This window comes from Halichoeres trimaculatus, unplaced genomic scaffold, assembly GCF_033239565.1.
Source record: "Halichoeres trimaculatus isolate MK-OKI-2021-1 unplaced genomic scaffold, fHalTri1.1 fHalTri1_scaffold_22, whole genome shotgun sequence".
Lineage (NCBI taxonomy): Eukaryota > Metazoa > Chordata > Actinopteri > Labriformes > Labridae > Halichoeres > Halichoeres trimaculatus.
In genome coordinates this window covers 24,389,177-24,402,071 of record NW_027437200.1, presented here as the reverse complement: position 1 = coordinate 24,402,071, position 12,895 = coordinate 24,389,177, and the positions used below count along the sequence as shown (strand labels likewise).

The 12,895-nt window shown below is 41.2% G+C and overlaps 1 protein-coding gene and 2 long non-coding RNA genes across 3 annotated transcripts; all 3 read right to left on the bottom strand.

Moving 5' to 3' along the window:
- Positions 1–2,057: 2,057 nt before the first annotated feature.
- LOC141784587 (uncharacterized) lies at positions 2,058–2,583 on the bottom strand. Its single transcript, XR_012597445.1, has 3 exons — positions 2,463–2,583; positions 2,279–2,338; positions 2,058–2,159 (listed from the first exon to the last, which is right to left on the bottom strand). It is a non-coding gene; the product is annotated as an uncharacterized LOC141784587 (long non-coding RNA).
- A 2,686-nt stretch (positions 2,584–5,269) lies between these two features.
- LOC141784586 (uncharacterized) lies at positions 5,270–5,882 on the bottom strand. Its single transcript, XR_012597444.1, has 3 exons — positions 5,762–5,882; positions 5,578–5,637; positions 5,270–5,489 (listed from the first exon to the last, which is right to left on the bottom strand). It is a non-coding gene; the product is annotated as an uncharacterized LOC141784586 (long non-coding RNA).
- Positions 5,883–6,540: 658 nt separating this feature from the next.
- LOC141811241 (uncharacterized) lies at positions 6,541–9,848 on the bottom strand. Its single transcript, XM_074699222.1, has 9 exons — positions 9,746–9,848; positions 8,556–8,615; positions 8,039–8,302; positions 7,659–7,904; positions 7,426–7,575; positions 7,287–7,395; positions 7,007–7,078; positions 6,869–6,913; positions 6,541–6,658 (listed from the first exon to the last, which is right to left on the bottom strand). The coding sequence occupies exons 1-9, from the start codon at positions 9,774–9,776 to the stop codon at positions 6,541–6,543; spliced, it is 1,095 nt and encodes a 364-aa protein (XP_074555323.1). The 5' UTR covers positions 9,777–9,848.
- Positions 9,849–12,895: the final 3,047 nt, after the last annotated feature.

The following is a 12,895-nucleotide window of genomic DNA, read 5'->3' as shown; positions in this document are numbered from 1 at the left end:
TATATGTACAAAGTTTACACCAATGAAGGTAATGAATGTGAAGTAACAGTCAGTTACCGTGTTGCATCTCGGGTTGATCGATGAATGAATACGTGGACTGCATCGTTAAATCCTCGACACAGGCCTCGTTAGGAGCTGGAACATAAAGTCAGTGTGTGTTAGGGCAGCATTTTATTATTTTGTTAAAAGAGAAATAGAATTAAGGGGGTGAAATGATGAACTCTAAAATATGCTATGAATTTTGTAAATCAGCTTTTATTTATATATATATATGTGTGTGTGTGTGTGTGTGTGTGTGTGTGTGTGTGTGTGTGTGTGTGAATTTGTGTCATAATTGCATCATCAACTTCAACAAAATAGAAATTTTTACATGATGTTCGTATAATATAACAAATAAGAAAGCATGTGGTTACCTTTTCTCTTTTTGGGTTTATCGATGAGAGCGTACGTAGACTGGATCGAGTTATCCACACAGACCTCCTCAAAGGCTGGAACACAATGAAAGCACAGGTTACTCAGCAGAGACTGAGAATTATATTTACAGACAAATAGAATTACAAGACTTATATGTGCTAACATGTAATAAAATAATGAATTGTTAATGACGCTACCTTATAACATAATTATATATATATATAATCTGTATGTAATTTACTCTGCTTAACTTTCTGAACCATATATTCAGACCCAAGAGGTTTTTTTCTGACTTTTTATTCTTGTCATATATATGTATACCCAAATGACAGCAAATGTCTTTTGATGCTTGAATAACGTGTAATAATTTCATCCCAGCTGTTAAAAATGAAATATTTGTAAATGATAAATGAATGATGCTGTGTTAGTTACCTCTTTGTTTTTTCGGTTTATTGACTAAACCATACGTTGTCAGCGTTGGGTCATTTCTACTGGCCACTTCAGACACTGAAACATAATTAATGACATTTAACACTTAACGCATCCAGTATTATTTACTAGGCACTTATCACACTACCTCACATTGCATTGCTGAGAATCAATGTCAGATTTTTTTGGGAGGGGCATAAAAACAGAGAAACAGATATCTATCTTCATTTCATGATGTATTTTCATCCTGGCTGCATATTTTTGATGTTAAAGGATGTTTGTGATACTCACCTGTTTGTGTCGGAGCTGGAGACTGGACAGAAGACGGAGTATCTGCTGAAATTTAAAAAAGAACATTTAGAAAGTGTGTAAGTGCGTCTTTATTCCTAAACTGTTTGTTTTGTGTTCAGGTCTTTTAAGTATTAACTCCATTCACCTGTGAGGACTGTTGGACGCTTTTTATGCCGTGAAAACCCCACCAACAGCAGCAGAACCACCAGGAATACACACACTCCCACACAGATCCACACCAGCAGACGGTCTTGATCCGAAGGAGAAGGAGTTGGATCTTCCAGTACCTCTGGGGAAATAATTCAATATCAGTAACTCCATCAAACCTATGATTCTGTAGCGAACTGGTGAAGACTCACCTTCGATTATGAGCCAGCTCTGGGGGGACTCTCCCTCTCCAGAGATGATGCACTTGTAGAGTCCTTCATGAGACCTGGAAACTCCAACAATGGTTATAGCTCCTGTGTGGCTGATTCCCATAGAGACGCCATCTTTGAAGAAGTGTGCAGTGACATTTGGTGAGGATTGCTTGTTTCTGCAGCTCAGTGTCACATTTCCTCCTTCTTTCACAGGAAGAGCAGGACTCTCCAGGATCACAGGACCAGCTGAAAATATTACAAAGATGGTTAATAGATATAAGTAAGATACAAGACAGATTTATAGCTCTATGAGCTAACAACAAAATTTCTCAGGACCTTAAGTTGAAGAAATAAATAAATAACATCTTAACATGGAACCTTGACTGTTGAAGCGTTGTGTACCTGTGACTGTGATGTTGACTGAGCCACTTCGCGTTGCTCCATGTTCACACCAGTATTCTCCTGCATCAATGGCAGGGATTGCATTGTCAATTTTGCAAGCACCTGATGCAACCACCCAAGTCCCATAACATGGTTTAGTATCTCCTCTGATCCTCTTCATGACTCTCCATCCAGTCAGTCCCATCAGCCCCTCACAGCTGATGAAGATTGGGTCATATCCAAAGAACTGCTGTCTGTTTGGGGTAACCTGAGGAAAAACAGCATCTATTGCAGCAAAATGAGACAAAACAGGGAAGTGAACTTTATAATCCAACCATCTGTTTAGATTCTGATACATACACTTTAAATAAAACTAATAGTGACTGATCATTTCACAGACTTACTGTCTCTTATTGAACAACAGACTTCATCCAGAGCAGCCAGCAGGAACAACACTTCCAACACTGCAGAGACAAAAGAGCAGTGAGTAACATGATACAGGTAAGACTGGTTTGTTTTAGACCCTGATCCGGATCTGGATCTCCAGAGAGGACAGATGTGGATCCTTTAATCTGACTCAGTACTCACTCAGCCTGAAGCAGAGAGCTCTGTCCTCCATGGCGTCTTGCTGCTGACTGACTGAACATCAGCCTGAATCACTAACCTCATCACACAGCTCTGGTCCACCTCCACTTCCTGTTTCTCTGCTGGTGACTGGGGACATGTGGGGTCTGTTAGAGACACACACTAGAGAAACAGATCCAGCAGGGGGCACCAGAGGACGAGGTTTCTTAAATTTATCTGATGAACAGACTATTCAACTTTAACAATAAATTAAGACTGGAGTTAGGAAAAGTACGGACAAGGACACATCTGTGAATGATGTTTTTACTTTACCTTCATCTCCTGAAATTAGACTCACAGCTCATCAACATTTGTGTCTCAGCTGTAAAAATACACACATGTAGGTCACTAAACCGGCACAGCGTCAGTCAGTCAGAATAACTGCTGTGGTGACTTCGACCTTATGTGTAATGTGGTTGTCGATCTCTATTTGCTGCTAAGCTACACGTGTCCACTTTTGTCTCAGAGCTGTACTAAAGAGGGAACTTACTTCAGGGTAAATATAGCAACCGTTAGCTAAAAGTCTCACAGTCAGAGGAAGAGGAAACAAACGTCAGACATTTCCATTTGTTTAAATTCAGCATGCGGTTTTTAATCAACTGGTTCGTCAAATATAAAACAAATACATTATACTTTTTTTATTATTATCATTATTTAGGGATTTTCTCTTTTCAGATAAAAAGCTGTACAGAGAATAAAAGCATTTAAAACACACAATAATTAAAATGTGAATAAAAAATGAATAAAAAAGAAAAGAATACTTTAAGAGCTATCATACAAGCATTTCTAAAGAGGTGGTCTTAGTGAGGGTTTTCAGGGTGGACAGCTCCGGCAGTTTCAGATGATTAGAGGTAAGGCTCCCCAGAGGGCAGAGAAAGCTCCGCCCCCCCCAGGTTCAGAGCTCGGTGTCAGGTGGTAGAGAGGAGGTGGCTTCAGAGGATAAGCGGGGCCTTGTTATAGAGGACTTTGATTGTGAGGAGGAGGATTTTTACATGTATTCAGTTTTTTGATGGGGAACCAGTGGAGGTGTTGGAGGACAGGGGTGATGTGGTCTCAGGTGTGGGTGAGCAGGTGGGTGGCAGAGTTCTTGGTTGTATTGTAGTTTGTTGAGTTGTTTGTAAGGAATGCTGTAGGAAAAGCTAATGCAGTTAGGGATGAGGATTACAGCGGTGGAAAAGGAGAGAGATGGAGACGTTTTTTGATTGGAAGACGGTGGTTTTGGTAAGTTGACTGATGTGATGTTCCAGAGCGAGATGGGGGTCAAATGTTACAGAGGTTGTGGACGTGTGAAGACAGGGTGAAGGGAACGTTGTCGATTGACAGTTTGAAGTTGTTGGAAGTTGTGGTGAGGGATTTGGGGCTGATGATGAAGAGGTCAGATTTTTCACAGTTGAGTTGGAGGTAGTTGACTTCCAGTCAGGGAGGAGAGGGTTGGAGCAGTGGTGGAATTGATGGGGATGTAAAGTTGCGTCCTGTCAGTGTAGACCATAGTGACAGATGATTTTACTGATTGGGAGTCTGAAGAGAAAAAAGAGGAGGGGACCAAGCACTTAACCCTGGGGGACGCCATGCTCTCATTTTAAACGCTTTGTATCATCATAAAACTGCACTGTTGCCCTCATCAGGTTTTAAAACAGCCTCTTCTTCAGTCAGATGTTTCCACTCTCAGTTCTCTGGTTCATAAAGAAGTGGAAGAAAAACAGCAGTTTTAATGAAAGCACTTTAAAGCGTTGGAGATCTGTACGTGACTTCCTGTTGACGAGGATAGTAAAGTGTGAACAGAGCTATGGCCAGAAACAGCAGCCCACTGTGCTTTTATAATTTATGAAGTTTATTGTTTGTAGTTTGTAAAGGACTATAGAGATAAAATGAATTCTAGCATCACTATCACAATGCTGTCATTTGTCTTTACATAACAAGAGGTTGGTGTTGCTCACCTGTGTGTATCGTCATGGAGACCAGGCAGCTGGAGGTGGAGTTGTGGTTCCTCCTGCAGTGAAAACAAAAACATGAACAGGAAATTCTGAGCTGGATAGTGTGTATCATTATAGAGGCATTCATTTTTTCATTGCACACTATCAGGATGTTTTTAGTGTTAACTCTCTTACCTGTGCTGACCTTCTGACACATCTTTCTCAGCAGTAATCCCATCGGCAGAAATAAAATCACCAAGATTTTAAAGACAGACATAGAGATATGCAGCAGAACCAGCCCAGGGACAAAGGGAGGGGGAAGAAGTTCCTCTTCTTTTTCTGCCTCTGGGGAAGTAATTGCTTGTTTTGCTTCTATAAAATCAATTAACTCAATGGTCAAAGTGAACATATGTACCTCACCTCTGACTGTGAGCCAGCTCTGTGGGGACTCTCCCTCTCCAGAGAAGATGCACTCGTAGAGTCCTTCATGAGACCTGGAAACTCCACTGATGGTTATAGTTGTGTGGCTGCTTCCCATAGAGACGCCATCTTTGAAGAAGTGTGCAGTGACATTTGGTGAGGATTGCTTGTTTCTGCAGCTCAGTGTCACATTTTCTCCCTCTTTCACAGGAAGAGCAGGACTCTCCAGGATCACAGGACCAGCTGAAACATTACAAAGATGTCCGTCAGTTAAAAGCAAGTCACAAGAAAATAATTATGGCTTTATAAGCCAACAACTAAGTTTTAAGGACTTTAAGTAGAAGAAATGTCTAAAAACCTTATATGGAACAAGGATTGTATGAGAATCTTGTACCTGTGACTGTGATGTTGACTGAGCCACTCCGCTTTGCTCCATGTTCACACCAGTATTCTCCTGTATCGATGTCAGGGAATGCATTTTTAATTTTGCAGGCACCTGTTGATGACTCCCAAGTATCACCACATGGTTTAGTATCTCTTGTGTCTTTCTTTAAAACTCTCCATCCGGTCAGTCCCATCAGCCCCTCACAGCTGACGGTTATTGTTTCAGATTTCAAGAACTGCTGTCTGTTTGGGGTAACCAGAGGAAAAACAGCATCTATAGCAGCAAAGAAGACAAAACAAAGAAGTGAGAGATGTTGTTGAAAGAAAAACCAATGGTAAGACTGATCATTTCACAGACTTACTGTCTCTTATTGAACAACAGACTTCATCTAGAGCAGCCAGCAGGAACAACACTTCCAACACTGCAGAGACAAGAGAGCAGTGAGTAACCTGATACAGATAAGACTGGTTTGTTTTAGACCCTGATCTGGATCTGGATCTCCAGAGAGGACAGATGAGGATCCTTTAATCTGACTCTGTACTCACTCAGCCTGAAGCAGAGAGCTCTGTCCTCCATGGCGTCTTGCTGCTGACTGACTGAACATCAGCCTGAATCACTAACCTCATCACACAGGTCTGGTCCACCTCCACTTCCTGTTCCTCTGCTGGTGACTGGGGACATGTGGGGTCTGTTAGAGACACACACTAGATAAACAGATCCAGTAGGGGGCACCAGAGGACGAGGTTTCTTAAATCTATCTGATGAACAGACTATTCAACTTTAACAATAAATTAAGACTGGAGTTAGGAAAAGTACGGACAAGGACACATCTGTGAATGATGTTTTTACTTTACCTTTATCTCCTGAAATTAGACTCACAGCTCATCAACATTTTTGTCTCAGCTGTAAAAATACACACATGTAGGTCACTAAACCGGCACAGCGTCAGTCAGTCAGAATAACTGCTGTGGTGACTTCGACCTTATGTGTAATGTGGTTGTTGATTTCTATTTGCTGCTAAGCTACATGTGTCCACTTTTGTCTCAGAGCTTAGCGCTGTATTAAAAAGGGACCTAACTTCAGGGTAAATATAACAACTGTTAGCTGAAGGTCTCACAGTCAGAGGAAGAGAAAATAAACCACAGAAAGACATTTTCATGTGTTCATATCATTGTTTTTATTCTACTGACATATGACTTTAAAAGGATAAACATTAAACACTTACTCTTACTTTAAATAAAAAGAAAATATAAGTAATAACAATTATAATTAAAACACTTCAAATAATTTAAAAAGAATATTCAACATGTAAAAGTTGAAACCGTCAGTTTCCACGTGGAAAAACTCCTCGATCTCCGTGATGATATAACTTTTTTATTTCTCTCATCATGGCTGAAAACAGTCTCTCCTGCTGTCTGTCGGGTGTTTCAGCTCCCAGTAACCTACGAGACACACACGACACAACAACTGAAGATTTCCTTAAATATTTCAACCATCAAACCTGAAAGTCCCATCTTTATAGTTCTCCCTCTTTTCTGTTGAACAGACTAACATGTACATCACTCAGAGACGCAGTGAAGACCAGTATTACCGTTGGTCTCAAATGATTGTATAATAGTAGTGATCCTCTTCTTTCAAAAGGAGGGCGGTACCTGCTCTGGGAGCTGGTCCTGTGGAGGATCTGGACGCCCTCGAGTCTGTGCACAACAACAAATCAACGTCTATGTCTATCTGCTGATACGTTGGCTCTGAATTCAGTCCTCCCCTTTGTCTCAGTTTCTCTCAGTTACCTCTTTTCTTCTTGGGTTTGTTGGAGGATCGTGTCGTCTGGTTTCTTGTGTCTGCACGAGTCTCCAGGGAAACTGAAACATAATGAAAACACATCTTTACTGACACTAATGGTTGGTTTGATAGTTTTAATAGAAGAGACACCTCTGACAAGGGAAAGACCCAATTGTGGTACATTCAACACAGCACATTGTAACCTACAAAACTGTAATCCAACTTCCCAACATTAGGGTTGACCAGCTGAAATAACTGACTGGTCTTGTTGGTGAAGGTTGGTGTTACCTGTTCTCACAGGTGTTGAAGACATCACAGAAGGAGAGTAGGCAGGGATATCTCCTGAAATAAAATGAAGAACATGTATAAAGATTGCAGAACTCACCAGTGTTTCCTTCTACTTTGTGTTTTTGAATATTTCAGTTACCTCTGACGACTGTTTGACGTTTTTTGCATTGCAGTAACCCTGCTGACAGCAGTAAAACCACCAGGAAGATACCCAGAGAAATACAGATTTGTAGCAGCAGAGGGAGCTGAGGCTCTGGAGGAGGAGGAGGAGGATCCTCTGTTGGTGCTTCTGCTGAGACAATAATAAAACCTGTTTATCTTGAATCAGTAACTCTGATCAACACGGTTTCTGTGACACACTCAGGGTCTCACCTCTGACTGTGAACCAGCTCTGTGGGGACTCTCCCCCTTCAGAGATCCTGCACTTGTAGAGACCTTCGTCAAAGCTTGAAACACCATAAATGGTCATGCTTCCTGTGACGCTGCTTCCCATAGAGACGCCATCTTTGAAGAACTGCGCGGTGCTGTTTGAATCTAACTCTTTGTTTCTGCAGCTGAGAGTCACATCATCTCCTTCGAACACAGGGACAGCAGGACTGTCCAGGACCACAGGACCAGCTGAGGAAAGAAAAATGAACTTAATTCACATTAAAGATTTGATATATGGTACAAGTCTCTCAGATTTGACTTCACCTGATCTCAAAATAAATCATTTTTGACAAACAAAGTTTGAGCTCTGAAGAGTCTAGTACCTGTGACTGTGATGTGGACTGAGCTGATCTTCTTTGCTCCAATTTCACACCAGTATTCTCCGCTGTCGATGGAGGGGATGGCGTTTTCCACTCTGCAGGGGCCGGTGGATGACTCCCAGGTCGCAGCACATGGTTGAATCTTCCCTCTGATCCTCTTCATGACTCTCCATCCAGTCAGTCCCATCAGCCCCTCACAGCTGACGGTGATTGGTTCATACTCAAAGAACTGCTGTCTGTTTGGGATGATCTGAGGGAAAACAGTGTCTGACACACAAACAGAAAGTTTGAAGAGTTCATTTTTCCATTACAACTCTATAGATATGTGTTATACAGTAAAAAATGATGTGAGACCAGCTTATTCTTAAGTGATCCCAGAGGAATGACGGGATCTAAGACAATTTTAATTTTCTCATGCCTTTAGCCGTTTCACAGCTGTAAGTTTTTTGGGATGTACTGGATGGTTGTTAAAGATACTGTTGATGGAAACACCAACAGTCGTATGACTCAGCAGACTTACTGTCTTTGACAGAACAACAGACTTCATCTCGAGCGGCTAGCAGGAACAACACTCTGATCACTGCAGAGACAAAAGAGCAGGATCAGGAAACATGAAAAACACAGACTCAACATGTGACTCTCAGCTCAACAAGATCCCTCATCATCAATGTGTTTATCACTGTTTGTCAGAGGCAGGGGTGGGTACCTCTCACATTTCTAATGATAAGGTACCAATGTCTGGTACCTGGCAGTAGGTATCAGTACTCAACAATACCATTTTTTGGTACTTTTGTGTGTTTATGTGGTAATAAACATTGATTTGTTTAAAAATAAAAAAAATCAAAGTTGATTTAATTTAACATATTTATTTCTCAATATATAAACTTGCAATGCTGTGTTCATGTCCAGCGTGGATAATAGCCTACTCTTCCACTCCCTCACAGTCACAAGGATGCATTCACGCACCTCAATACGGTAACGTTCGAGTTTAGTCGGTACTACAGACAGAATTTAGTCAATACCTATGAAAGTACCTAATTTGGTACCAAGTCTGTATAATTAATGGACATAGTCTCCTTGACGTCAGCGACTGTTTCTGAAACAGACTTTTGAAGCAGATCAGCTATTGCGCTAATAATGGAAGTGATGGGAGCTTTGAGTAAAGTTATAGGGCACCCGTCAGTCATGTGAGCTGAGCTGTGCCTCTGATTGGGCGAGCTCGAGATCTTAATATCTTCTGAACTGCCGAGTTAGAAAAAAATTCACCCCCATACGGTGGGTGCCGATAGTGAAGTTAGCGACTCAGACAGGCGACGTTTTTTGAACCAGGCTTTGAAAACCTCTCTTTTTTGGCTTGGTGTGTTTGTGACTTCCTGTACTTTCGGAGCCAGCCTCAAACGAACGCTCCGGAAACAGCAGATTTTAACAATTCAACATTGTCTCATATTGTTGGAGTGGAGGTTGCCCCTTGGTACCCATCCCTCATCAGAGACCAAGTGACAACAAAAACAACAAAAAGTGAGCGCAGGGGAACCTATGGTGAAGTTGAAATTAGCAAAGTGTTTAAACTGAAAATATGAACTGTTTCTGACTAACAAACGAATAAAAACGATCAATAAATCTGCTTTCTCTGAACACAAAAACGTTTAAAAAAAAACCTCAGTAACACTCTCTAACTTCCTCTAAAGATGAGACGGACTCAGTACTCACTCAGACTGAAGCACAGCGCTCTGACCTCCATGACGTCTTGCTGCTGACTGACTGAACATCAGCCTGATTTAGAAATGTCATCAATGAAGTCTAGGCCACTTCTACTTCCTGTGTCTCTGCTGGTGACTGGGGTCACATGAAGTCTCTGATACACCCACAGGAAATCCAACAGGTGGCGCCAGAGGATAAGATTCCCCATTTGTATCTGATGAAGAGACCTTAACTGAAATGAAAGATGGGGATTGGAATTTAAAAAAATGTACAGACAAGGAAACATTGATGAACAGTGTCTTCAATCAAGGAACAGATGGAGTGACCTTTTTTTTATCTCACTGGCAGATTTCTGTTTTTAAGACATTTCAAAAGAAAAGTGTTAAATTTGTTTGTCATTTTTTCTTTTTTTTTTTTTCCAATAAGACAGGCCTGCTGCTCAGTTTTCAGTTTTTGCAGTAGTAGCATTGGTATTCAACAGCTCACAGTGTTGAAACTAGTTTCTGCTTGTCCATTTTCAGCCACCGTCCTGTTTTCACCTGAGCTGATAAGAGGAAAACAGGTTAAACATTGTCACACTCCAGCAGACGTGTCCTCATGTTGTACTTTCGTTTTCTCTCAGTGACGGCACGGACAGGACGGCTCACTCTGCTGTGGTGAGTCTGATTTTTCAGAAACGTTCAATAACCTGTAGTCTTAGTGTTTCTTTTAGCTGAATTAGTAGTTTTCTACAAAGGTAAGCATTAGATGATGTTAACGTTTTTTTTGTTTGCTTCATTACTTCGATGCAGGGCAGTAAATACTCTGTGTTAACTCTTGATACATGTCACATATTTTTCTCCTGAACCCTTCAATGATTAAACCATAAAAGGCTGTATAATGATATCTATCCCAGCAGTAGGTGGGTTAACATGAGGCACAGTTAATTTTTCATAGAGACTTTGACCTTGTCGGTTACTTTTACTAACTGAAAGGTGACTCTGACACACATTCAACAGGTACGTTCAACTTTTACATTAAAAAGTATGACAGATTATTCAGAACAGTCTTTGAAAAGACAGGATTGAATTATTTATATGTTGTCTTTTATTTCAGTCATTTTTTAAACAACTGTTAGATTAAATCAAACAAAACTGGAGCCGGGGTTGACGGCTTATCACAGATTGATCACAGCTTTCTGTTCGGCTAACTATTTTAGATCACAGTGTCTTGAGAGATATTATTTTCACTCAGAGTGATCGTTGACTTTATTTCATTCACAGAATTTCAAGATGGTCTGCAACAAAAACAGATTCTCAAAACCTCACAGCAGCAGCGACCTCAGGGCGTTGGTCCCGTTTCATGGTCTGTTTCTCCTCCTCCTGGTGTTGTCTTCTGGAAGTAAGTGATGCAGAAATATGCAGTAGATGTTGTTACACCAGTAACAAAGAAGATGCTATCTGATGAAGTCCACCAGGTTTTTAAAAAGTATTTTTCTGTGCAGTGTTATATTTTGTTGTGCGACTGATTGATCAAATACTGATCACTTCGAAGCTTGTTCATTTCTCTCTGATACATTTAATGAACTCATTTATATAAAAAATAAAAAAGTCCCCAAGCAATGGTATTTTGGTGACAAAGCAAAAAGGAAAGCTATTTTGTAATGTCCTTGTACTTGGGGGGTTGTTGGGACATGGGCTTCTTTTAACCCTCTGGGGTACAGGGTATAATTGGCCGTTTTTGACTACTTTTGATTTTACCCTTTTATTTCACCTTAAAAACTGTTAACCTGGCATTGCTTGGTATCATTTTTTTTCAGCACAACCTCACATGTGTGGATTTACAGTTATTTTTCAATTTTGTCATACTATATTAACACAGTGGACCTAAAATCACACAGAAAACAGTAGAAAAAAGTTGAATTTTTAACTGTGAAAACCACAAATATGTATAATGAATCATTTTTCAACTTAGAATGTAAATATAAATTGTAAATTTCAAAAGTTATGCACAATTTTAGCACACAATTATATTTTAAACACAACTTTTATTATTATACAACTATTTACAAAACAATGCAATGGCACAGAAATCATCTATGTCACTCATGTGGGCGTGTCGCTGCCGTGTCGCCCCCTCCTCTGGCCCGACCTCCGACCCCTGACACACGTCAGAGGCTCCTCTCCCTCTCTCTCCTCTTTTCTCTCCTCCAAAACAAACAACTGATCGCCCACCACGCCGTCAAAGTCCTCACTCTCTGGCTCAGACTCAGACTCCGCTGCTTCTCCCTCCAGCTCGAAGAAGAGCTCCAGCTCTCTCCACGTTCATCAGTCGCCGCGTTGTTTTGTCGCACATTGTGCAGATGAAAATAAGCACAAAAAGTATGGCGTAAATAACTTATCACAGCTCTGGTTTTACTCAGCCTTTTAACAAAGTCTAAAAACTGATTTAAAGCTTGAGGTCTGCACTTTCAACAAAAGTTGAAACGGTGACTCTGTAAGGCTGTGTCTTCCGGGTATGACGTCTGAAACCTGTCACGTGATTTTGACGCATCAAGGGACTCCAGAGGGTTAAAGTGTCATATGTCGATCAAAATAAAAACAGTGGGCTATGGCGTGGTTAAAATACTATTTCCCACAAATGGCAGACTGCAAAAATTAATAGTACAAATATTTGGTCTTTATTTGATAGTTGGTCTTTCCATCGTCCCATTGGCTGTTGCCATGTAACGTTGATTTGATCAGCCATAGTTGGCAGCCATCGACTCTCCTAAGTACCGTGGTTTAACATTGTAGGACTGAATAATCTTGGTTTTTTGCTGAATAGATTTCTGAGTTTTTGAAGTGTGGTTGTGTTGTTTCCCTCCAGGTGACTCTCAGGAGACGGGTACGTCCCAGCAGGTCGTCGCCATGCTCGGTGATGACACCACGTTACCATGCTACCTGGAGCCTGCTGGGGATGCTGCTGGCATGACTCTGGAGTGGGCGAGGTCTGACCTGGACCCCAGATTTGTCCTCCTGAGGCGAGGTGGCGTCGAGCTTCAGCATGAGAAACATTCGATGTACACAGGGAGATCATCAGTGTCCATGGAGAGGCTGAAGTGTGGAGACGTTTCTCTGAAACTGTCCGAGGTGAAACTTTCTGATTCAGGGACGTACAGATGCCACGTCCCCACGACCA